Here is a 25,317-nt window from a genome sequence, read left to right as displayed (position 1 = left end):
AAGGGAGGGCGGAAGTGGCGTCATCGCGGCCCGCCGGAAGTGGTGGCGGGGCGGGAGAGCATGGCGGACGCGGCGGAGGTGGCGGCGCCGCCGGGGCCTGGAGCCGAGCCGGGGATGGAGCCGGGGATGGAGCCGGGGATGGAACCGGAGATGGAGCTGGAGCTGGAGATGGAGCCGGAGCCGGGAGCGGCCCCTGGGCCGGAGCCGGGGCCTGGAGTGGAGATGGAGGCGGAGCCGGAGCGGCCCGAGCTGAGCTTTGTGAGCGGGGGACCCGGGCCCGCGTCCCCGCATTTGTAGCTGTGTCTCTGTGCCTCCGTTCAGCCCCATGCCTGTCCCCATGCCTGTCCCCATGCCTGTCCCCATGCCTGTCCCCATGCCTGTCCCTCCGTTCAGCCCCATCCCTGTCCCCATCCCTGTCCCCATCCCTGTCCCCATCCCTGTCCCCATCCCTGTCCCCATCCCTGTCCCTCCGTTCAGCCCCATGCCTGTCCCCATGCCTGTCCCCATGCCCGTCCTCTCCATTTCCCTCTGTTCAGCCCCCTCCCTGTCCCCCTCCCTGTGCCCGTGCCCGTGCTATCCATGTCCCTCCGTTCAGCCTCGTCCCCATGCCCGTCCCTGTGCCTGTCCTCTCCCTGTCCCTCCGTTCAGCCCCATGCCCGTCCCCGTGCCCGTCCTCTCCCTGTTCCTCCGTTCAGCCCCATGCCCGTCCCCGTGCCCGTCCCCGTGCCCGTCCTCTCCCTGTTCCTCCGTTCAGCCCCGTGCCCGTCCCCGTGCCCGTCCTCTCCCTGTCCCTCCGTTCAGCCCCATGCCCGTCCCCGTGCCCGTCCTCTCCCTGTTCCTCCGTTCAGCCCCATGCCCGTCCCCGTGCCCGTCCCTGTCCTCTCCCTGTTCCTCCGTTCAGCCCCATGCCCGTCCCCATGCCCATCCCCGTGCCCGTCCTCTCCCTGTCCCTCCGTTCAGCCCCGTCCCCATCCCCGTCCCCATCCCCGTCCCCATCCCCGTCCCCATCCCCGTCCCCATGCCTGTCCTATCTCTGTCCCTCCGTTCAGCCCCATCCCTGTCCCCATCCCTGTCCCCATCCCCGTCCTCTCCATCTCCCTCCGTTCAGCCCCATGCCCGTCCCCATGCCCATCCTCTCCATGTCCCTCCGTTCAGCCCCATGCCCGTCCCCATGCCCATCCTCTCCATGTCCCTCCGTTCAGCCCCATGCCTGTCCCCATCCCTGTCCCCATGCCCGTCCTCTCCATGTCCCTGTCCCCTCCCTGTCCCCCCACATCTCGGTCCCCTCCCACCTCCGTGTCCCTGGGTTCTCTCTCAAGTCCCCGTCCCCTCCCACGGCCACGTTTGTGCGTCCCCATGTCCTTGTTCCTGTCCCCGTGTCCCCATCTCCCCACCCCGTCCTCATGGTCTCTTGTCCCTGTCACCCCCATCCTTACTCCCCGTCTCCTCTCGTTTTCATCCCCGTGTCCCCTCACTCCTTGTCCCCACTGTCCCATGTCCCCAACCCCTCGTCAGTCCCTGTCCCCACTGTCCCGTGTCCCCAACCCCTCGTCAGTCCCTGTCCCCACTGTCCCGTGTCCCCAACCCCCCGTCAGTCCCTGTCCCCACTGTCCCATGTCCCTGTCCCCCCTCGCATCTGCTCCCTGTCCCCTTGTCACCTCTCCCTGTCCCTGCTTGTCCCTGTCAGCCCTGTCCCCGGCTCTCCCTGTCACCCTCGTTCTCTGTCCCTGTCACCATCACTCTCACTCCATGTCCCGTCTTGTCCTGGTTGTGTGTTGTTCCCCTGTCCCCTCACCATGTCCCCATTGTCCCCACTGTCCCCATGTCCCCAGGAGCAGGAGGTGCCGCATGAGCAGCTGCCGTGCTCCCTGTCACCTCTGTTCTTGATCCCCTTTTCCTGTCATTCTCTCTTTCTATGTCCCCACTGTCTCCGTCTCCTGGCGATGTCCCCACTGTCCCTGTGTCCCCAGGAGCAGGGGGTCCCTCACGAGGAGAAGCTGCTGTGCTGTCTGTCCCTGTCACTCTTGTTCTCTGTCCCCTTTCCCCCTTGTTCTGGCTCCCTGTGCCTGTCCCCTGATGACGTGCTTTGTGTCCATGTTCCTGCTGTCCCCTGACAGTGTCCCCACTGTCCCCATGTCCCCAGGAGCAGGAGTTGCCACGCGAAGAGCAGATGCTGCGTTCCCTGTCCTTGTCACCCCCTGTTCTCTGTCCCTGTCACCCCCCACTCCCCGTCTCCTTTCCTCCTTGTTCTTGCTCCCCATGTCCCTGTCCCCTCACCATGTTCCCCGTTGTCCCCCATTGTCCCCATGTCCCCAGGAGCAGCTGCTGCGCTCCCTATCACCCCCGTTCTCTGTCCCTGTCACCCCCTATTGTCACTCCCCTTTTTCCTTTGTTTTATGTCCCCCTGTCCCCGTTCTAGCTGATCCCTGACAATGTCCCCGTGTCCCCTGATGTCCCCACTGTCCCCTGATGTCCCCAGGAGGAGGAGAGGGTTCCCCAGGAGGACGAGCTGCTGTGTTCCCTGTCCCCGTTGTCCCCCCGCACCCCCCCTCGTCCTGGCTGCTCGTGTCCCCGTTCCAGCTGCCCCCTGTCAGTGTCCCTGCTCCCCCCGTCCCCTGACGGTGTCCCCGTTGTCCCCGTGTCTCCAGGAGGAGGAGGAGGTTCCCCACGAGGAGGAGCTGCTCCGCAACCCCTTCTCCGTGCGCTGTTGGCTCCGCTACGCGCAGGCCCGGGGGACGGGGCCGCGGCACCGGCTGAACCTGCTCTACGAGAGGGCCCTGCGGCAGCTGCCCGGCAGGTGACAGGGACATGGGGACATTGGGGACACCAGGGGGACAGGGGACAGGAGGGGCATGGAGACGTTGAGGGGACAGGGACAGCTCTACAAGAGAGCCCTGCGACAGGTGCCCGGCAGGTGACAGGGACACGGGGACATTGGGGATACCAAGGGGACAGGGGACAGCAGGGGCATGGGGACATTAGGGGGACAGGGAGACTGCAGGGGGACACGGGACAGCGGGGACGTTGGGGACACCAGGGGGACAGGGAGACTGCAGGGGGACACGGGACAGCGGGGACGTTGGGGACACCAGGGGGACAGGGACATCTCTACAAGAGGGCCCTGTGTCAGCTGCCCGATGCGTGACACTGGGGACACTGGCGACACCTGGGGGATATGGGCACTGCAGGGGGACAGCAGGGACATGGGGACATTGGGGACATCAAGGGGGCAGGGGCAGCTCTATGAGAGGGCCCTGCGGCAGCTGCCTGGCAGGTGACAGGGACGTGGGGACATTGGGGACACCGGGGGGACAGGGGACAGGAGGGGCATGGAGACATTGAGGGGACAGGGACAGCTCTACAAGAGAGCCCTGCGACAGGTGCCCGGCAGGTGACAGGGACACGGGGACATTGGGGGTACCAAGGGGACAGGGAACAGCAGGGGCATGGGGACATTAGGGGGACAGGGAGACTGCAGGGGGACACGGGACAGCAGGGACGTTGGGGACACCAGGGGGACAGGGACATCTCTACAAGAGGACCCTGTGTCAGCTGCCCGATGGGTGACACTGGGGACACTGGCGACACCTGGGGGACATGGGCACTGCAGGGGGACAGCAGGGACATGGGGACATTGGGGACATCAAGGGGGCAGGGGCAGCTCTATGAGAGGGCCCTGCGGCAGCTGCCTGGCAGGTGACAGGGACATGGGGGCATTGGGGACACTGCAGGGACATTGAGGGGACAGGGAGACTGCAGAGGGACAGGGGACAGCAAGGACATTGGGGACATCGGGAGGACAGGGACCTCTCTACAAGAGGGCCCTGCGGCAGCTGCCTGGCAAGTGACAGGTGACACTGGGGACATGGGGGACACTCTGGGGACAGGGGCACTGCAGGGGGACAGTAGGGACATGGGGACATTAGGGGGACAGGGACAGCTCTACCAGAGGGCCCTGCGGCAGATGCCCAGCAGATGACACTGGGGACACGGGGACATTGGGGACTATGGGACATCGGGGACACCCTGGGGGACAGGGGCGCTGGGGACACCAAGGGGACAGGGACAGTTCTACCAGAGGGCCCTGCGGCAGCTGCCTGGCAGGTGACATTGGGGACACTGGGGACATCAAGAGGTGACAGGGACACTGGTGGAACAGGGACGCAGAGGGACCGCAAGGGGACAAGGACCATAGGGACATGGGGGGACATCGCGGGTGACAGGGACTGCAGGGACACGCTGACACTGGGACAGGGACAAGGGAGACACTGGGGACACCAGTCAGGGACAAGGACCATGGGGACACCAGGGAGGGAACAGGGACGTGGGGACAGTGCGGGGACAGGGGCTGCAAGGGGACGGGGACATGGGGGGACATTGTAAAGGGACAGTGACTGGGGGACACTGGGGTGGACAGGGACAGTGGGGACCATGGGGACATGAGGGGACACTGCGGGGGACAGGGACTGTAGGGGGACAGGGACCATGGGGACATGGGGGGACACCGTAGGGTGACACTGTAGGGAGACAGTTACTGCGAGGTGACAGAGATCACAGGGATTGGGGGGTGAGGGGGTGACAGGGACATCCGGGGTCTCCTCATGGGTGACAAAGACCTTCTGGGTCCCCTCCTGGGAGGTGAGGGGTGACAGGGACGTCTAGGGACCCCTCACGGTGACAGGAGGTGACGGTGACACTGGTGTCCCCAGTTCCAAGCTGTGGTACCGGTACCTGCGGCTGTGGGAGGTGCCGGGGGGTGATGTGGGGTGACAGGGGTGACAGTGACACTAGTGTCCCCAGTTACAAGCTCTGGTACTGGTATCTGCGGCTGTGGAAGGTGACAGCAGGTGACGGTGACACTGGTGTCCCCAGTTCCAAGCTGTGGTACTGGTACCTGCGGCTGTGGAAGGTGACAGCAGGTGACGGTGACACCGGTGTCCCCAGTTCCAAGCTGTGGTACCGGTACCTGCAGCTGTGGAAGGTGACAGGAGGTGACGGTGACACCGGTGTCCCCAGTTACAAGCTGTGGTACCGGTACCTGCGGCTGTGGAAGGTGACAGCAGGTGACGGTGACACCGGTGTCCCCAGTTCCAAGCTGTGGTACCGGTACCTGCGGCTGTGGGAGGTGACAGGAGGTGACAGGTGACACTGGTGTCCCCAGTTCCAAGCTGTGGTACCGGTACCTGCGGCTGTGGGAGGTGCCGGGGGGTGATGTGGGGTGACAGGGGTGACAGTGACACTAGTGTCCCCAGTTACAAGCTCTGGTACTGGTATCTGCGGCTGTGGAAGGTGACAGCAGGTGACGGTGACACCGGTGTCCCCAGTTCCAAGCTGTGGTACCGGTACCTGCGGCTGTGGGAGGTGACAGGAGGTGACAGGTGACACTGGTGTCCCCAGTTCCAAGCTGTGGTACCGGTACCTGCGGCTGTGGGAGGTGACAGGAGGTGACAGGTGACGGTGACACCAGCGTCCCCAGTTCCAAGCTGTGGTACCGGTACCTGCGGCTGCGGGAGGTGATGTGGGGTGACAGGAGGTGACGGTAACACCGGTGTCCCCAGTTACAAGCTGTGGTACCGGTACCTGCGGCTGTGGGAGGTGCCGGGGGGTGATGTGGGGTGTCAGGAGGTGACGGTGACACCGGTGTCCCCAGTTACAAGCTGTGGTACCGGTACCTGCGGCTGCGGGAGGTGCCGGGGGGCGATGTGGGGTGTCAGGAGGTGACGGTGACACCGGTGTCCCCAGTTACAAGCTGTGGTACCGGTACCTGCGGCCGCGGGAGGTGCCGGGGGGCGATGTGGGGTGTCAGGAGGTGACGGTGACACCGGTGTCCCCAGTTACAAGCTGTGGTACCGGTACCTGCGGCTGCGGCGGCTCCAGGTCAAAGGTCGCTGCCCCACGGACCCCGCGTTCGAAGAGGCCAACGCCGTCCACGAGAGGGCACTCGTGTTCATGCACAAGGTGGGGACATTGGGGACAGGGGGACACGGGGGGCGGGAGGAGGGGACGTGGGGACACAGCCGGGAGGGCTGGAGGGGACAGGGGGAGACTGCGGACATTGGGGGGACATGGGGACATTGGGGGACACGGGGGGCGGGAGGAGGGGACGTGGGGACACAGCCGGGAGGGCTGGAGGGGACAGGGGGAGACTGCGGACATTGGGGACAGGGGGACACAGGGGGACATTGGGGGACACGGGGGGCGGGAGGAGGGGACGTGGGGACACGGCCGGGAGGGCTGGAGGGGAGAGGGGGACACTGGGGACATTGGGGGACATGGGGACACAGGGGGACATTGGGGGACACGGGGGGCGGGAGGAGGGGACGTGGGGACACGGCCGGGAGGGCTGGAGGGGACAGGGGGACACTGGGGGACACGGAGCCCCACAACTGCCCCCACAGCTGCCCCACAACCCCCCAGCCCCACAATTGCCCTCCAACCCCCCCAGCCCCATATTCCCCCCCACAACTGCCCCTCCCCAGCCCCACAGCTCCTCCTCAGCCCCACAACTTGCCTTGTATTACCTCTCCCAGCCCCACATCTCCCCCCCAAGTCCTCCTCAGCCCCATAAGTCCCCCCCCAGCCCCACAGCGTCCCCAGATGCTGTGGGTCTGGCTGCGCCATTGCCAGGTGCTTGTGGCGCAGAGCCGGGTGACACCGACGCGTCACTGTCCCCCTGACATGTCACTGTCCCCCCAGCCCCATAACTGACCCCCCAGTGACCACCCCAGCCCCATATCTGTTTCCCCAGCCCCATAACTGTCCCTTGTCCCCAGATGCTGTGGATCTGTTTGTAGCACTGTATGTTCTTGGTGGCACAGGGCCAGGTGACACCGATGCGTCACTGTCCCCACAGGTGCCCCACAGCTGCTCCCCAGCCCCATATTTCACCCCACAGACTCATAACTCATCCCCAGCCCCATAACTGTCCCCAGATGCCGCGGATCTGGCTGGATCACTGGGTGACACTGCTGTCACTGTCCCGTGTGTCACTGTCCCCAGATGCCGCGGATCTGGCTGGCTCACTGCCAGTCCTGGTGTCCTACGGCTGGGTGACACTGGTGACACTGGTGTCACTGTCCCTTGTCCCCAGATGCCGTGGATCTGGCTGGATTACTGCCAGTTCCTGGTGTCCCAGGGCTGGGTGACACTGGTGTTACTGGTGTCACTGTCCCTTGTCCCCAGATGCCGCGGATCTGGCTGGATCGCTGCCAGTTCCTGGTGTCCCAGGGCTGGGTGACACTGGTGTCACTCGTGTCACTGTCCCTTGTCCCCAGATGCCGCGGATCTGGCTGGCTCGCTGCCAGTTCCTGGTGTCCCAGGGCTGGGTGACACTGGTGACACTGGTGTCACTGTCCCTTGTCCCCAGATGCCGCGGATCTGGCTGGATTACTGCCAGTCCTGGTGTCCTATGGCTGGGTGACACTGGTGTCACTGGTGACACTGTCCCTTGTCCCCAGATGCCGCGGATCTGGCTGGGTGACACTGGTGACACTGGTGTCACTGTCCCTTGTCCCCAGATGCCGCGGATCTGGCTGGATTACTGCCAGTTCCTGGTGTCCCAGGGCCGGGTGACACTGGTGACACTGGTGACACTGGTGTCACTGTCCCTTGTCCCCAGATGCCGCGGATCTGGCTGGATTACTGCCAGTTCCTGGTGTCCCAGGGCCGGGTGACGCGCACCCGCCGCACGTTCGACCGGGCGCTGCGGGCGCTGCCGGTCACCCAGCACCACCGGCTCTGGCCGCCGTTCCTCAGCTTCGTGCGCAGCCACCCCCTGCCCGAGACCGCCCTGCGCGTCTTCCGCAGATACCTCAAGGTGACGGGGACACGGGGACAACGGGGACAATGGGGGTGGGACTGAGGGGACACAGGGCGGGGACAGAGGGGACATGGAGCAGAGAGCAGTGGCACAGGTGACATGGAGCAGGGACTGAGGGGACACGGGGAAGGGACAGAGGGGACACAGGGCAGGGACAGAGGGGACACGGAGCAGAGAGCAGTGGCACAGGTGGCATGGAGCAGGGAATGAGGGGACACGGGGCAGGGACTGAGGGGACATGGAGCAGAGAGCAGTGGCACGGGTGACATGGAGCAGGGACAGAGGGGACACGGGGCAGGGAATGAGGGGACACGGGGCGGGGACAGAGGGGACATGGAGCAGAGAGCAGTGGCACGGGTGACATGGAGCAGGGAATGAGGGGACACGGGGAAGGGACAGAGGGGACACAGGGTGGGGACAGAGGGGACATGGAGCAGAGAGCAGTGGCACAGGTGGCATGGAGCAGGGACAGAGGGGACATGGAGGAAACAGCAGTAGACCAGAGACACGGGACAGAGGGGACACAGGGCAGGGACAGAGAGGACACAGGGCAGTGACAAGGGACAGAAATGACATATGGTGGACACTGAGAGACAGAGAAGACACAAGGTAGGGATGGGACAGAGATGACATGAAACAAGAACTGAGGTGACACAGAGCAGAGGTGACAAGGACAGGGCAGAGGGGACAGGGACAGGGTGTAGAACATGGGGAGAGGGACAGAGGCGACATGGAGCAGAGAGCAGTGGCACAGGTGACATGGAGCAGGGAATGAGGGGACACGGGGCAGGGACAGAGGGGACATGGAGCAGAGAGCAGTGGCACGGGTGACATGGAGCAGGGACTGAGGGGACACAGGGCGGGGACAGAGGGGACATGGAGCAGAGAGCAGTGGCACAGGTGACATGGAGCAGGGATCGAGGGGACACGGAGCAGGGATCGAGGTGACACGGGGCGGGGACAGAGGGGACATGGAGCAGAGAGCAGTGGCACAGGTGACATGGAGTCAGGGACAGAGGGGACACAGGGCAGAGACAGAGGGGACACAGGGCAGGGCCAGAGGGGACATGGAGCAGGGACAGAGGTGACACAGAGCAGAGACTGAGGGAACATGGGGCAGGGACAGGTGACACGGGACAGGGACAGAAGTGACGTGGGACAGGGACAGAGCTGGGGGACACGTGGAGAGGGGCTGAGGTGACACAGGACAGAGACAGAAGAGACGGAGGTGACGTGGGAGGGGATGTTGGGAACACTGGGACTGTAAGAGGGGACGGGGGGACGTTGGTGACACTGGTGTCACCGCAGTGTCCCCAGCTGTGCCCCGAGGGCGCCGAGCAGTACGTGGGGTACCTGGTGTCCGTGGGGCACCTGGACGAGTGACACTGTTGATGTTGGGGACAGGTGGGACCGAGGGGATGCTGGGGGAGGTTGAGGCTGTGGGAGGGGACCCTGGTGACCCTGGTGACACTGTCCCTGTCCCCAGCTGTGCCCCGAGGGCGCCGAGCAGTACGTGGGGTACCTGGTGTCCGTGGGGCGCCTGGACGAGGCCGCGCAGCGTCTGGCCCGGCTGGTGAACGACGAGCGGTTCGTGTCCCGCGAGGGGAAATCCAACTACCAGGTACGGGCACCCATGGGTGCTGGGGGGGGGGCTTCTGGGTGTCCCCAGGGGGCGCTGGGTGACCCCTGGTGACACTGTCCCCTCTGTGTGTCCCCAGCTGTGGCGGGAGCTGTGTGACCTGCCATCCCAGCACCTGCAGTGGGTGTCAGGGGTTCCTATGGGTGTCAGGGGTTCCTATGGGTGCTGGAGGGCTCTGGGTGTCCCTGGGGGATTCCAGGTGACCCCTGGTGACACTGTCCCCTCTGCGTGTCCCCAGCTGTGGCAGGAGCTGTGTGACCTGCTGTCCCAGCACCCCGAGGGGATGTTGGGGGTCTGAGGGTCCCTGGGGGTCTCGGGGCGGGGTTGGGGGGTTCCAGGTGACCCATGGTGACGCTGTCCCTGTCCCCAGCTGTGGCAGGAGCTGTGTGACCTGCTGTCCCAGCACCCCGAGCGGATCCGCTCGCTGGACGCCGGCTCCATCATCCGGGGGGGGCTCACGCGCTTCACGGACCAGCTGGGCCGGCTCTGGGGGGCCCTGGCCGACTGCTACATCCGCAGCGGCCACTTCGAGAAGGTGACGTGTCCCCAGCTGCCATCACGTGCCACCCGCCGCCACCCCCCTGTCCCCCAGGGCCACCAACAACCCCGGTTCCGCACCCTAAAACCTCCCCAGGGCCACCGCGGGCCCAGGGTGCTGTCCCCAAACCTCCCCAGGGGCACCACAGTCATTGTCTCCTGTCCCCAAACCTCCCCAGGGCCACCACAGTCACCGTCTCCTGTCCCCAAACCCCACCAGGGCCACCACAGTCATTGTCTCCTGTCCCCAGACCTCCCCAGGGTCACCACAGTCACAGTCTCCTGTCCCCAAACCACGCCAGGGCCACCACGGTCCCATATTTTTGTCCCCCAGGGCCACCAACAACCCCAGTTCCACCCCCCAAACCACGCCAGGGCCACCATGGTCCCATATTTTTGTCCCCCAGGGCCACCAACAACCCCAGTTCCACCCCCCAAACCACGCCAGGGCCACCACGGTCCCAGGTTTTTGCCCCTGTGTCACCCAGGAGCCACCGCCACCCCTGTCCCCAAACCTGCCCGGGGTCACCACAACCACTGTCCCTTGTCCCCAAACCTCCCCAGGGCCACCAACCACCCCATTTTAACACCCCGAAACCCTCCCAGGGCCACCACAGTCCCAGGTTTCTGTCCCCAGGGCCACCACAGTCACTGTCCCCTGTCCCCAAACCTGCCCAGGGTCACCACAACCACTGTCCCTTGTCCCCAAACCTGCCCAGGGTCACCACTGTCCCAGGTTTCTGTCCCTATGTCACCCAGAAGCCACCACCCCAGCTGTCCCATGTCCCCAAACAGCCCCCATTCCCCACCCCAGGGCCACCAGGGTCCCATGTTTCTGTCCCCGTGTCACCCAGTCCCCACAGATCCAGCCACCCCAGGAGCTCCGGCCAGTCCGCTGTCCCTGTCCCCAACCTGCTGTCCCTGTCCCCATCCCCGTACTGCTGTCCCCAGCCTCCTGTCCCTGTCCCCAACCCGCTGTCCCTGTCCCCATCCCCGTTCTGCTGTCCCCAGCCTCCTGTCCCTGTCCCCACGCTGTGTCCCTGTCCCCATCCCCATCCTGCTGTTCCCACCTTCCTGTCGCTGTCCCCAACCCGCTGTCGCTGTCCCCATCCCCGTCCTGCTGTCCCCACCCCCGTCCTGCTGTCCCCAGCCTCCTGTCCCTGTCCCCAACCCACTGTCCCTGTCCCCAACCTGCTGTCGCTGTCCCCATCCCCGTCCCGCTGTCCCTGTGTCCCCGTCCCGCTGTCCCTGTGTCCCTGTCCCCACGCTGTGTCCCTGTCCCCAGCGCTGTGTCCCTGTCCCCATCCCTGTCCCCAGCGCTGTGTCCCTGTCCCCAGCGCTGTGTCCCCGTCCCCACGCTGTGTCCCCATCCCGCTGTCCCTGTCCCCAGCGCTGTGTCCCTGTCCCCATCCCTGTCCCCAGCGCTGTGTCCCTGTCCCCATACTGTGTCCCTGTCCCCATACTGTGTCCCTGTCCCCATACTGTGTCCCTGTCCCCATCCTTGTCCCCAGCGCTGTGTCCCTGTCCCCAGCGCTGTGTCCCTGTCCCCATCCCCGTCCCCAGCGCCGTGTCCCTGTGTCCCCGTCCCCAGCGCCGTGTCCCTGTGTCCCCGTCCCCAGCGCCGTGTCCCCGTCCCCAGCGCCGTGTCCCCGTCCCCAGCGCTGTCCCTGTCCCCGCAGGCGCGGGACGTGTACGAGGAGGCCGTGCAGACGGTGATGACGGTTCGGGACTTCACCCAAGTGTTTGACAGCTACGCCCAGTTCGAGGAGAGCGTCATCGCGGCAAGGATGGAGACGGCGGCCGAGCTGGGCCGGGACGAGGACGGTGAGACCAAAACAGGGGGATTGGGGGTGTCCTGCCCCAGTTTCCCCAAAAACAGGGAGTTTGGGGGTGTCCTGCCTCAGTTTCCCTTAAAAAACAGGGAATTTGGGGGTGTCGTGTTTCAGGTACCCCCCAAAACCAGGTAGTTTGGGGGTGTCCTGCCTCAGTTTCCCTTAAAAAACAGGGAATTTGGGGGTGTCGTGTCTCAGGTACCCCCCAAAACCAGGGAGTTTGGGGGTGTCCTGCCTCAGTTTCCCCCAAAACAGGGAGTTTTGGGGGTTTGTGCCTCAGTTTCCCAAAAAAACCAGCGATGATTTCTTTTTTTTTTTTTTTTTTTTTGTCCCCTCTATTGTCACCTGTCCCCACTGTCCCCAACCTGGGGCACTCAGGTGTCCCCAAACCCCCTGTCCCCACCCTGGGGATGCCCAGTGTCCTGTGTGGCACCTTGTCCCCCAGTGTCCCCAGGTCACCTTGTCCCCACCCTGGGTGTCCCCAAGCCCCAGGGGATGCTCAGCGCCCTCAAGGGATCCCGGTCACCCTGGGTGTCCCCAGACCCCCTGTCCCCTGTGTCCCCTGGTCCCTCTGGTCCACCCTTGTCCCCTGACACTGTGTCCCCTGTCCCCCCTGATGTGTCCCCATGTCCCCTGTGTCCCCAGAGCAGCTGGAGCTGCGACTGATGTCCTGGTACCCTGGCGGGATCCTGGTCACCCCAGGTGTCCCCAGACCCCCTGTCCCCATGTCCCCGATGTGTCTACATGTCCCCGATCCCCCCGTGTCCCCGCTGTGTCCCCGAGGCGTCCACATGTCCCCTGATCCCCCCGTGTCCCCCCTGTCCCCTGTGTCCCCAATGTGTCCCCTGATCCCCCTGTGTCCCCCCCATGTCACCCGTGTCCCCTGTCCCCAGGGGAGCTGGAGCTGCGGTTCGGGTGGCTCGTGTCCCAGTGCCTGGGAGGATCCTGGTCCCTCTGTCCCCCGTGTCCCCTGATCCCCCCGTGTTCCCTGTGTCCCCTGACGTGTCCCCTGTCCCCAGGGGAGCTGGAGCTGCAGTTTGAGCGGCTCATGTCCCAGTGCCTGGGGGGATCCTGGTCCCTCTGATCCCCCCATGTCCCCTGATTTCCCTGTGTCCCCTGACGTGTCCCCTGTCCCCTGATTCCCCCATGTCCCCTGACGTGTCCCCTGTCCCCTGATTCCCCCGTGTCCCCTGATGTGTCCCTGTCCCCAGGGGAGCTGGAGCTGCGGTTCAAGCGGCTCATGTCCCAGCGCCTGGGGGGATCCTGGTCATCCCTGGTCCCCCTCATCCCCCCATGTCCCCTGATGTGTCCCCTGTCACCTGATTCCCCCATGTCCCCTGACGTGTCCCCATCCCCAGGGGAGGTGGAGCTGGAGCTGCGGCTGGCGCGGTTCGAGCGGCTCATGTCCCGGCGGCCGCTGCTGCTCAACAGCGTCCTTCTGCGCCAGAACCCCCACAACGTGCACGAGTGGCACAAGCGCGTCCAGCTCTACCAGGGCCACCCCCAGCAGGTGGGGACAGCATGGGGACACGGGCCGGGGGACACGCGGGGAGCGCCCGGGGGTGATGGGGATGTGGGGGCAGGTGTGCGTCGGGGGACACGTGGGGACAGGGGTGGGCGTAGGGGGATGTGGGGGGACAGGGGGACATAGGGACATGGGGGACACAGGGGACACGGGGACAGGGCTGGGTGTAGGGGGATGTGGGGGGACATGGGGACATAGGGGGTCACGGGGACAGAGTGGGTATATGGGGATGTGGGGGGACATAGGGACATGGGGGACATAGGGGACATGGGGACAGGGCTGGGTGTAGGGGGATGTGGGGGGACATGGGGACATAGGGGGTCACGGGGACAGAGTGGGTATATGGGGATGTGGGGGGACATGGGGACATAGGGACATGGGGGACATGGGGACAGGGCTGGGTGTAGGGGGATGTGGGGGGACATGGGGACATAGGGACAGGGGGGACACAGGGGACACGGGGACAGGGGTGGGCGTAGGGGGATGTTGGGGGACATGGGGACATAGGGGGACACGGGGACAGAGTGGGTATATGGGGATGTGGGGGGACATGGGGGACATGGGGGACACGGGGACAGGGTGGGGATGTGGAGGGACACGGGGACACAGGGCGACGTGGGTGGGTATAGGGGGACACGGGGACACAGGGGGACTGGGTGGGGGTATAGGGGGACATGTGGGGACAGGGGTGGGTGTAGAGGGATATGTGGGGGGACATGAGGGAGATGGGGACATAGGGGGACACGGGGACAGGGTGGGTATGGGGGACACAGGGGGACAGGGGTGGGTGCAGGGCGATGTGGGAGAACTTGAGGGACATGGGGACATAGGGGGACACGGGGACAGGGTGGGCGTATGGGGATGTGGGGGGACACAGGGGGACAGGGTGGGAATAGGAGGACACGTCGGGGCACCAGGATGTGTACAGGTGACAGCTGGGGACATCGGGGTGGCTTTAGGGGACATACGGGGACGTCGAGGTGGGTATAGGGGACACCTGGGGACAGGGGTGAGTATAGGGAGACGTGCGGGGACGCATGTGTACGCCAGGGCTGTGTACCTGGGGGGCGATGCTTTGGGGGCCCAGGGGGTGTCCTCACGCTGTCCCTGCCGTGTCCCCGTTGTCCCCTGTCCCCAGATCATCAGCACGTACACCGAGGCCGTGCGCACCGTGGACCCGCAGAAGGCCACGGGCCGGCCCCACGGGCTCTGGGTGGCTTTCGCCCGCTTCTACGAGGACAACGGGCAGCTGGAGGACGTGAGTGGCACCTGTCACCTCCGGGGACACCAACTGTCACCTCTGGGGACACCCACCCACCTGTCACTTCCTGGGGACACCAACTGTCCCCTGCTGGGGACGCTAATTGTCACCTCTGGGGACACCCACTCAACCGTCCCCTCCTGGGGACACCAACCCTGACTGTCACCTCCCCAGGGTTCCTGTAACCTCCCCAGGGTTCCTGTCACCTCCCCGGGACATCCCAACCTGTCACCTCCCCAGGGTTCCTGTCACCTCCCCAGGGTTCCTGTCACCTCCCCGGGACATCCCAACCTGTCACCTCCCCAGGGTTCCTGTCATCTCCCGGGACATCCCAACCTGTCACCTCCCCAGGGTTCCTGTCACCTCCTCGGGACATCCCAACCTGTCACCTCCTCAGGGTTCCTGTCACCTCCCCGGGACATCCCAACCTGTCACCTCCCAGAGACACCCCCCAACCCAATTGTCCCCTCTCCAGGACACCCCAAACTGGACTTGTCATCTCCTGGGACACCCCAAACCAGACTGTCCCCTCCCTGGGGACACTCCCCTGACTGTCACCTCCTAGGGACGTCCCAACCTGTCACCTCCTGGGGACACGGACCTGACTGTCCCCTCCCCTGGGACACTCCAACCCCAAGTGTCCCCTGTGTCCCCAAACCCTGACTGTCCCCTCATGTTCCCCGAGCTGTGACTGTTCCCGTGTCCCCAAACCCTGAGCGTCCCCAAGTGTCCCCTGTGTCCCCAAACCCTGGGTGTCCCCTCATCTCCCCTAAACTGTCACTGTCTCCCTGTGTCCCCCAAACCCTGCCAGTCCCCCCACTGTCCTGTGAGTGTCCCCTTTGTCCCCAAACCCTGGCTGTCCCCAAACCCTGGGTGTCCCCCCATCTCCCCCAAAGTGTCACTGTCCCCCTGTGTCCCCTAAACCCTGCCTGTCCCCACACTGTCCCCTGCCTGTCCCCAAACCCTGGGTGTCCCCCGTCTCCCCCAGCTCTGCCTGTCCCCCGAGTGTCCCCTGTGTCCCCCGAGTGTCCCCTGTGTCCCCAAGCCCTGAGTGTCCCCTCATTTCCCCCAAAATGTCCCCAAACCCTGACTGTCCCCCCAAACCCTGCCTGTCTCCCCACTGTCCTTTCAGTGTCCCCTGTGTCCCCAAACCCTGGGTGTCCCCTCATTTCCCCCAAACTGTCACTGTCCCCGTGTCCCCCAAACCCTGTCTGTCCCCGCACTGTCCCCTCAGTGTCCCCCGTGTCCCCAAACCCTGGGTGTCCCCTCATTTCCCCCAAACTGTCACTGTCCCCGTGTCCCCCAAACCCTGTCTGTGTCCCCTGTGTCCCCAAACCCCGGGTGTCCCCTCATTTCCCCCAAACTGTCACTGTCCCCGTGTCACCCAAACCCTCTCTGTCCCCTGAGTGTCCTCCTGTGTCCCCCGAGTGTCCCCCGTGTCCCCAAACCCTGGGTGTCCCCTCATTTCCCCCAAACTGTCACTGTCCCTGTGTCCCCCAAACCCTGTCTGTCCCCCCACTGTCCCCTCAGTGTCCCCTGTGTCCCCAAACCCCGGGTGTCCCCTCATTTCCCCCAAACTCTCACTGTCCCCGTGTCCCCCAAACCCTGTCTGTCCCCTGAGTGTCCTCCTGTGTCCCCCGAGTGTCCCCTGTGTCCCCAAACCCCGGGTGTCCCCTCACTTCCCCCAAACTGTCACTGTCTCCCTGTGTCCCCCCAAACGCTGCCTGTCCTCCATTTCCCCCAGCTCTGCCTGTCCCCCGCAGTGTCCCCCAAGTGTCCCCGGTGTCCCTGAGTGTCCCCGGTGTCCCCAGGCCCGCACCATCCTGACCAAGGCCACCCGCGTGCGGTTCCGCCGCGTCGAGGACCTGGCGGCTGTTTGGTGCGAGTTCGGCGAGATGGAGCTGAGACACCACAACTACCAGGAGGCCCTGAGCATCCTGCGGGTACGGGGGGGTCCCCAAATCTGGGGGAGGTCCCCGGGGACAATGGGGACACGGCCGGACGCCGGGGTCCCCTGGCATTCGGGGGGAGTTTGGGGAGGTGGAACTGAGACACCACGGGAGGCCCTGAGCATCCTGTGGGGACAGGGGGGGTCCCCAGGTTTGGGGGGGTCTCCTGGGGACAGGAGGTGACTCTGGGGACAATGGGGACACGCCCGGACGCCAGGGTCCCCTGAAGTGATGTTTAGGTTCACGAAGGGGACGTCCGGGCCAGCCAAAGTGACATCTGGGTGCCCTAAAGTGACATCTCGAGTTCTCTAAGGGAACATCTGGGTCCCCCAAAGTGACATCTGGGTCCCCCAAAGTGACATCTGGGTCCCCTAAAGTGACATCTGGGTCCCCTGAAAGAGGCACCAGGGTCCCCTAAAGTGACACCTGGGTCCCCTAAAGTGACATCTGGGTCCCCTAAAGTGATGTTCGGGTCTCCCGAAGTGACACCTGGGTCCCCTAAGGGGACATTTGGGTTCCCTAAGGGGACATTTGGGTTCCCCAAAGTGACATCTAGGTCCCCTAAAGTGACACCTGTGTCACTTAATAGGACACCTGGGGGCCCCTAAAGTGACCCCTGGGGGCCCCTAAAGTGACACCTGGGGATGCCAAAGTGACACCTGGGTCCCTTAACAGGACACCTGGGTCCCCTGAGGGGACGTCTTGGTCCCCTAAAGGGACACTTGGGTCCCCTAAAAGGACGTCTGCGTCCCCTAAAGTGACATCTGTGTCCCCTAAAGTGACTCCTGGGTCCCTTGAAGTGACATCTGCGTCCCCTAAAGTGACACCTGGGTCCCCTGACATGACATCTGGGTTCCCTAAGGGGACGTCTTGGTCTCCTAAAGGGACACCCGGGTCCCCTAAGGGAAAACCTGGGTCCCGTCACCCCCCTTGGAGAGGGTGACAGGGGCCACGGGGGCAGTTGGGCGCCGCGGTGGGGGGGTCGCGGTGCCACCGTTGTCCCCGTGTCCCCCGTGTCCCCAGCGAGCCACTGCGCTGCCCGCGCGCCGCGCTGAGTACTTCGACTCCTCGGAGCCCGTCCAGAACCGGCTCTACAAGTCCCTGAAGGTCTGGGCCATGCTGGCCGACCTGGAGGAGAGCTTGGGGACATTCCAGGTGCGTCACAGCCCCGCCACCCCCCGTCAAGGTCCCCAACCCCGCCGTGGGGTCCCCAACCCCGCCGTGGGGTCCCCAACCTCCCCCTGGTGTCCTCAACCCCCTCATGGGGTCCCCAACCTCCCCCATGGGGTCCCCAACCTCCCCCTGGGGTCCCCAACCCCACCATGGGGTCCCCAACCCACCCCTGGGGTCCCCAACCCCGCCATGGGGTCCCCAACCCCACCTGGTGTCCCCAAACCTGCCCCTGGTGTCCCCAAACCTGCCCCGGGGTCACCAACCTCCCCCTGGTGGCCCCAACCCCCACATGGGGTCACCAACCTCCCCCTGGTGTCCCCAAACCTGCCCCAGGGTCCCCAACCCCCCCCTGGTGTCCCCAACCCCCCCCATGGGGTCACCAACCCCCCCCTGGTGTCCCCAACCCCCCCCATGGGGTCCCCAACCTCCCCCTGGTGTCCCCAACTCCCCCATGGTGTCCCCAACCCCTCCATGGGGTCCCCAAACCTGCCCCTGGTGTCCCCAACCCCCCCCCGGTGTCCCCAACCCCACCTGGTGTCCCCAACTCCCCCATGGGGTCACCAACCTCCCCCTGGTGTCCCCAACCCCGCCATGGTGTCCCCAACCCCGCCATGGTGTCCCCAACCTCCCCCTGGTGTCCCCAACCCCGCCATGGGGTCCCCAACCCCCCCTGGTGTCCCCAACCCCACCCCAGTGCCAGGGCACCTTCCAGGTGGGTGACACCCCCAAAACTCCCCTCTGTGTCCCCCCCCAGGATTCCCAACACCCCCATGGGGTCACCAACCCACCCCCAGGGTCCCTAAACCCCTCCTGGGACCCCCCCCCGCCATGGGGTCCCCAACCACCCAGGGTGGCAGTTTGGGTGCTGCACCCCCCCCGGCTGTCCCCTGGGTGTCCCGGTTTGGGGGCTGCCGACCCCTGGGGGTGCCAGTTTGGGTGCTGACCCCTGAGGGTGCTGGTGGGGGGTGGTACTGACCCCCCACCCAGCTGCCGGTTTGGGTGCCGAGCCCCCATGTGTGTGTTTTTTGGGTGCTGACCTCGGGGGGTGCCCTAGTTTGGGTGCTGACCCCCCCATGTTTCCATTTTTGGGTGCTGACCCCCCCCCAGTCCGCCTGAGCGGTGTACGAGGGGTGCTGACCCCAGGGGGTGCCCCAGTTTGGGTGCTGACCCCTGGGGGGGTGTGTATTTTTGGGTGCTGACCCCCCCTTGCCACCCAGTCCACCGAAGTGGTGTACGAGGGGTGCTGACCCCTGGGGTGCCCCATTTTTGGGTGCTGACCTCCCGTATGTCCATTTTTGGGTGCTGACCCCGCCCTGTTCCCCAGTCCACCCGAGCAGTGTACAAGGGGTGCTGCCCCATTTTTGGGTGCTGACCCCCCCTGTCTCCAGTCCACCCGAGCGGTGTACGAGGGGTGCTGCCCCCAGGGGGTGCCCCATTTTGGGGTGCTGACCCCAGGGGTGCCCCGTTTTCGGATTCTGCCCCCAGGGGGTGCCCCGTTTTCGGGTGCTGACCCCCCTGTTCCGCAGTCCACCCGAGCAGTGTACGAGGGGTGCTGCCCCATTTTCGGGTGCTGACCCCAAGGGTGCCCCGTTTTCGGGTACTGACCCCCCCTGTTCCGCAGTCCACTCGAGCGGTGTACGAGGGGTGCTGCCCCCGGGGGGTGCCCCGTTTTCGGGTGCTGCCCCCGGGGGGTGCCCCATTTTGGGGTGCTGACCCCAGGGGTGCCCCGTTTTCGGGTTCTGCCCCCGGGGGGTGCCCCGTTTTCGGGTGCTGACCCCCCCTGTTCCCCAGTCCACCCGAGCGGCGTACGAGGGGTGCTGCCCCATTTTCGGGTGCTGACCCCAGGGGTGCCCCGTTTTCGGGTGCTGACCCCCCTGTTCCCCAGTCCACCTGGGGGGTGCCCCATTTTGGGGTGCTGCCCCCGGGGGTGCCCCAATTTCGGGTGCTGACCCCCCCTGTTCCCCAGTCCACCCGAGTGGTGTACGAGGGGTGCTGCCCCCAGGGGATGCCCCATTTTCGGGTTCTGCCCCCGGGGGGTGCCCCGTTTTCGGGTGCTGACCCCAGGGGTGCCCCGTTTTCGGGTTCTGCCCCCGGGGGGTGCCCCGTTTTCGGGTGCTGACCCCCCTGTTCCCCAGTCCACCCGAGCGGCGTACGAGGGGTGCTGCCCCATTTTCGGGTGCTGACCCCAGGGGTGCCCCGTTTTCGGGTGCTGACCCCCCCTGTTCCCCAGTCCACCCGAGTGGTGTACGAGGGGTGCTGCCCCCGGGGGATGCCCCATTTTCGGGTTCTGCCCCCGGGGGGTGCCCCGTTTTCGGGTGCTGATCCCAGGGGTGCCCTGTTTTCGGGTTCTGCCCCCGGGGGGTGCCCCGTTTTCGGGTGCTGACCCCCCCGTTCCGCAGTCCACCCGAGCGGTGTACGAGCGCATCCTGGACCTGCGAATCGCCACCCCCCAGATCGTCATCAACTACGGGCTGTTCCTGGAGGAGCACGGCTACTTCGAGGAGAGCTTCAAGGTGGGGGGGCAGCGACACCCCCGAACGGGGGAGCTGGGACACCCGGGGACACCCCGAGCGCGTGGGGGGGTTGGGACACCCCGGGGACACCCTGGGGACTCCCCGAGCGCGTGGGGGGGCTGGGACACCCTGGGGACACCCCGGGGACACCCTGAGCGCGTGGGGGGGCTGGGACACCCTGGGGACACCCCAGGGACACCCCAGGGGGCACCCCGACTGCACGGGGGGACTAGGGACACCCTGGGGACACCCTGGGGACACCCTGAGCGCATGGGGGGGGCTGGGACACCCCGGGGACACCCCGAGTGCGTGGAGGGGGTGGGACAGCCCGGGGACACCCTGAGCGCGTGGCGGGGGCTGGGACACCCTGGGGACGCCCCGAGTGCATGGGGGGACTAGGGACACCCTGGGGACACCCCAAGTGCATGGGGGGGGCTGGGACACCCCGGGGACACCCCGAGTGCGTGGGGGGGCTGGGACACCCCGGGGACACCCTGGGGACGCCCCGAGCGCATGGGGTGGGCTGGGACACCCTGGGGACACCCCAAGTGCATGGGGGGACTAGGGACACCCCGGGGACACCCCGAGCGCATGGCGGGGGTGGGACACCCTGGGGACGCCCCGAGCGCATGGGGTGGGCTGGGACACCCTGGGGACACCCCAGGGACACCCCAGGGGCACCCCGACTGCATGGGGGGACTAGGGACACCCTGGGGACACCCTGAGCGCGTGGTGGGGTTGGGATACCCTGGGGACGCCCTGGGGACGCCCTGGGGACGCCCTGGGGACGCCCCGAGCGCATGGGGTGGGCTGGGACACCCTGGGGACACCCTGGGGACACCCCGAGTGCATGGGGGGACTAGGGACACCCTGGGGACACCCTGAGCGCGTGGTGGGGCTGGGACACCCTGGGGACGCCCCGAGTGCATGGGGAGACTAGGGACACCCCGGGGACACCCTGGGGACACCCCGAGTGCATGGGGGGACTAGGGACACCCCGGGGACACCCCGAGCGCGTGGGGGGACTAGGGACACCCTGGGGACACCCCAAGCACGTGGGGGGGCTGGGACACCCTGGGGACACCCTGAGCGCGTGGGGGGGGTGGGACAGCCTGGGGACACCCCGAGTGCGTGGGGGGGGTAGGACAGCCTGGGGACACCCTGGGGACACCCTGGGGACGCCCTGAGTGCATGGGGGGGGCTGGGACACCCTGGGGACGCCCTGGGGATGCCCCGAGTGCATGGGGGGGACTAGGGACACCCTGGGGACACCGCGAGCGCATGATGGGACTAGGGACACCCCGGGGACACCCTGGGGACACCCCGAGTGCATGGGGGGGGCTGGGACACCCCGGGGACACCCTGAGCGCGTGGGGGGGGCTGGGACACCCTGGGGACGCCCTGGGGACACCCCGAGCGCGTGGCGGGGGTGGGACACCCTGGGGACACCCTGAGCACATGGGGGGGGTGGGACACCCTGGGGACACCCCCAGAGCATGGGGAGAGGGATGGGGACACCCTGGGGACACTCCAAGAATGGGGGGGCTGGGGACACCCCAAGAGCGGGCAGGGGGTTGGGGACACCCTGGGGACACCCCAAGAATGGGGGGGTTGGGGACACCCCAAGAGCGGGCAGGGGGTTGGGGACACCCTGGGGACACCCCAAGAATGGGGGGGTTGGGGTCACCTCGCAGTGTCCCATGGGCAGGGAGGGGCTTCAGGGTCACAGTTGGGGACACCCCGGGACCACTGGGGGCCTTGGGGACACCCTGGGGACGGCGTTGGGGACACCGGGCACCCTGTCCTGGGCTGGCCCTGGGGACACAGCGGGTGCCACGGCCCCTCTGGGCTGCCGCTGGCAGGACAGAGTGGGGGTGACAGAAGTGACAGTGCTGGTGACAGTGACACGGCGACGCCGTGGCGGGCGTACGAGCGCCGGGTCGCGCTCTCACGGTGGCCACGCGCGGCACGTGGACCCGAGCGCGCGGTGACGGGGGTGACAGCGGTGTCGGGGCTGGTGGCGGGGCGGGGGGGTGACAGGGTTGGTGACAGCGCTGCGGTGACACGGTGGCGTTTGCAGGCGTACGAGCGCGGGATCGCGCTGTTCCGGTGGCCGCACGTGGCCGACATCTGGCACACGTACCTCACCAAGTTCGTGGCGCGTTACGGCGGCCGGAAGCTGGAGAGAGCGCGGGACCTGTTCGAGCAGGCGCTGGACGGCTGCCCCCCCCGCTACGCCAAGAGTAAGGACACGGGGGGGACACTGGGGGGACATGGGGACACTGGGGGGCATGGGGAGTTCAGGCTGCCCCCCACCGCTACGCCAAGAGTAGGGACATGGGGACATTGCGGGGACATGGGGACACTGGGGGGACATGGGGACACTGAGGGGCATGGGGAGTTCAGGTTGCCCCCCCCCCAGCTACGCCAGGAGTAGGGACACGGGGACATTGCGGGGACATGGGGACACTGGGGGGACATGGGGACACTGAGGGGCATGGGGAGTTCAGGTTGCCCCCCACCGCTACGCCAGGAGTAGGGACATGGGGACATTGGGGACACTGGGGGGACATGGGGACACCGGGGGGCATGGGGAGTTCAGGTTGCCCCCCCCAGCTAAGCCAGGAGTAGGGACACTGGGGGGACACTGGGGGGACATGAGAGGTTCTGGCTGCCCCCCACCCCGCTACGCCAAGGGTAGGGACACGGGGACACTGGGGGGACACTGGGGGGACATGAGGGGTTCAGGTTGCCCCCCACCAGCTATGCCAGGAGTAGGGACACGGGGACACTGGGGACACTGGGGGGACACGGGGACACTGGGGGGACATGGGGACACTGAGGGGCATGGGGAGTTCAGGTTGCCCCCCCCAGCTACGCCAGGAGTAGGGACACTGGGGGGACACTGGGGACACTGGGGGACATGGGCAGTTCAGGTTGCCCCCCCCCCCAGCTACGCCAAGGGTAGGGACATGGGGACATTGGGGACACTGTGGGGACATGGGGACACCGGGGGGCATGGGGAGTTCAGGTTGCCCCCCACCGCTACGCCAAGAGTAGGGACACGGGGACACTGGGGGGACACGGGGACACTGGGGGGCATGGGGAGTTCAGGCTGCCCCCCCCAGCTAAGCCAGGAGTAGGGACACAGGGACACTGGGGGGACATGGGGACACCGGGGGGCATGTGGAGTTCAGGTTGCCCCCCACCGCTATGCCAAGAGTAGGGACACAGGGACACTGGGGACACTGGGGGGACATGGGGACACTGGGGGGCATGGGGAGTTCAGGTTGCCCCCCCCAGCTACGCCAGGAGTAGGGACACGGGGACATTGGGGACACCGTGGGGACATGGGGACACCGTGGGGCATGGGGAGTTCAGGCTGCCCCCTCCCGCTACACCAAGAGTAGGGACATGGGGACATTGCGGGGACATGGGGACACTGGGGGGCATGGGGAGTTCAGGCTGGCCCCCCCCAGCTATGCCCAGAGTAGGGACACAGGGACATTGGGGACACCAGGGGGACATGGGGAGTTGAGGTTGCCCCCCACCACTACGCCAAGAGTAGGGACACTGGGGGGACAGTGGGAGGACACTGAGGACACTGGGGGGGCATGGGGAGTTCAGGTTGCCCCCCCCCCAGCTACGCCAGGAGTAGGGACATGGGGACATTGGGGACACCGGGGGGACATGGGGACACTGGGGGGCATGGGGAGTTCAGGTTGCCCCCCCCAGCTACGCCAGGAGTAGGGACACTGGGGGGACATGAGGGGTTCAGGCTGCCCCCACCCTGCTACACCAAGAGTAGGGACACGGGGACATTGGGGACACTGGGGGGACATGGGGACACCGGGGGGACATGAGGGGTTCAGGCTGCCCCCACCCTGCTACACCAAGAGTAGGGACACGGGGACATTGGGGACACTGGGGGGACATGGGGACACCGGGGGGACATGAGGGGTTCAGGCTGCCCCCCGCCCTGCTACACTAAGAGTAGGGACACTGGGGGGACATGGGGGGGACATAGGACTGTATGGCTGTCCCCCCCCCATTACACCAAGAGTAGGGGACATGGGGGGTGTCATGCTGCCCCCCCACACTGCGCCAAGAGCAGGGACATGGGGACATTTGGGACATGGGGGGTGTCATGCTGCCCCCCCCCCCACTACGCCAAGAGCAGGGGGACACGGGGACATTTGGGACATGGGGGGTGTCATGCTGCCCCCCCCCCCCACTACGCCAAGAGCAGGGACATGGGGACATTTGGGACATGGGGGGTGTCATGCTGCCCCCCCACTACGCCAAGAGCGGGGACATGGGGACACTGGGGAACGTGGGGATGGGTGTGGGGGGGTCCGTGTGTTTTGGGGGTACCAGCCCCCCTGGGTGCCCCCAGCCCCCCCGTCACCCTTCAGCCCCCCCCCAGTGTGGGTGCTGACCCCCAATGGGCTGGAGCAGCAGTCGTGTCTGGCCCGTCACACCGTGGGCACCCTCGGGACCCCCCCGGACACCCATTACACCCCCTGTACCCCCCCCCCCAGAACCGGGTGCTGACCCCCCCTGTCCCCCCCCGCAGCGATTTTCCTGCTGTACGCGGGGCTGGAGGAGCAGTTCGGGCTGGCCCGTCACGCCATGGCCGTGTACGACCGGGCCACGCGCGCGGTGCTGCCGGCGCAGCAGAGCGACATGTTCAACATCTACATCCGGCGCGCGGCCGAGCTCTACGGCGTCACCCACACCCGGCCCATCTACCAGAAGGCCATCGAGGTGGGGACACGGGGATACTGGGGGGCGTGGGGACACCAGAGGGACAGGGGGACATCCTGTTGGCTTGGGAACATGGGGACACCAGGGGGCAGGGGGACATCCTGTGGGCTTGGGGACACCAGAGGGGCAGGGGGACATCCTGTGGGCCTGGGGACATGGGGACACCAGGGGGCTGAGGGACATCCTGTGGGCTTGGGGACACCAGAGGGGCAGGGGGACATTGTGTGGCCTTGGGGACACCAGAGGGGCAGGGGGACATCCTGTGGCCTTGGGGACACCAGAGGGGCAGGGGGACATTGTCT

The 25,317-nt window shown here is 66.3% G+C and overlaps 1 protein-coding gene across 1 annotated transcript in view; it reads left to right on the top strand.

Annotated features, from left to right (window-relative positions):
• The first annotated feature begins 45 nt into the window (after positions 1 to 45).
• The window catches only part of XAB2 (XPA binding protein 2), a 202,005-nt gene continuing 176,733 nt past the window's right edge, over positions 46 to 25,317 (top strand). The window contains exons 1-14 of the mRNA XM_065654916.1: positions 46 to 258; positions 2,649 to 2,797; positions 5,835 to 5,958; positions 7,619 to 7,816; positions 9,306 to 9,440; positions 9,829 to 9,993; positions 11,675 to 11,819; positions 13,186 to 13,337; positions 14,491 to 14,610; positions 16,425 to 16,556; positions 17,586 to 17,717; positions 20,135 to 20,248; positions 22,329 to 22,491; positions 24,825 to 25,015. Of these exons, the coding sequence (XP_065510988.1) occupies positions 61 to 258; positions 2,649 to 2,797; positions 5,835 to 5,958; positions 7,619 to 7,816; positions 9,306 to 9,440; positions 9,829 to 9,993; positions 11,675 to 11,819; positions 13,186 to 13,337; positions 14,491 to 14,610; positions 16,425 to 16,556; positions 17,586 to 17,717; positions 20,135 to 20,248; positions 22,329 to 22,491; positions 24,825 to 25,015 (2,118 nt within the window). The 5' untranslated portion in view covers positions 46 to 60. The remainder of the gene's footprint in view (positions 259 to 2,648; positions 2,798 to 5,834; positions 5,959 to 7,618; positions 7,817 to 9,305; positions 9,441 to 9,828; positions 9,994 to 11,674; positions 11,820 to 13,185; positions 13,338 to 14,490; positions 14,611 to 16,424; positions 16,557 to 17,585; positions 17,718 to 20,134; positions 20,249 to 22,328; positions 22,492 to 24,824; positions 25,016 to 25,317) is intronic.

This window comes from Caloenas nicobarica, chromosome 36, assembly GCF_036013445.1.
Source record: "Caloenas nicobarica isolate bCalNic1 chromosome 36, bCalNic1.hap1, whole genome shotgun sequence".
Classification (NCBI taxonomy): Eukaryota; Metazoa; Chordata; class Aves; order Columbiformes; family Columbidae; genus Caloenas; species Caloenas nicobarica.
The sequence above is the reverse complement of the archived record's forward strand: the minus strand, read 5'-3'. Positions and strand labels throughout refer to the sequence as shown.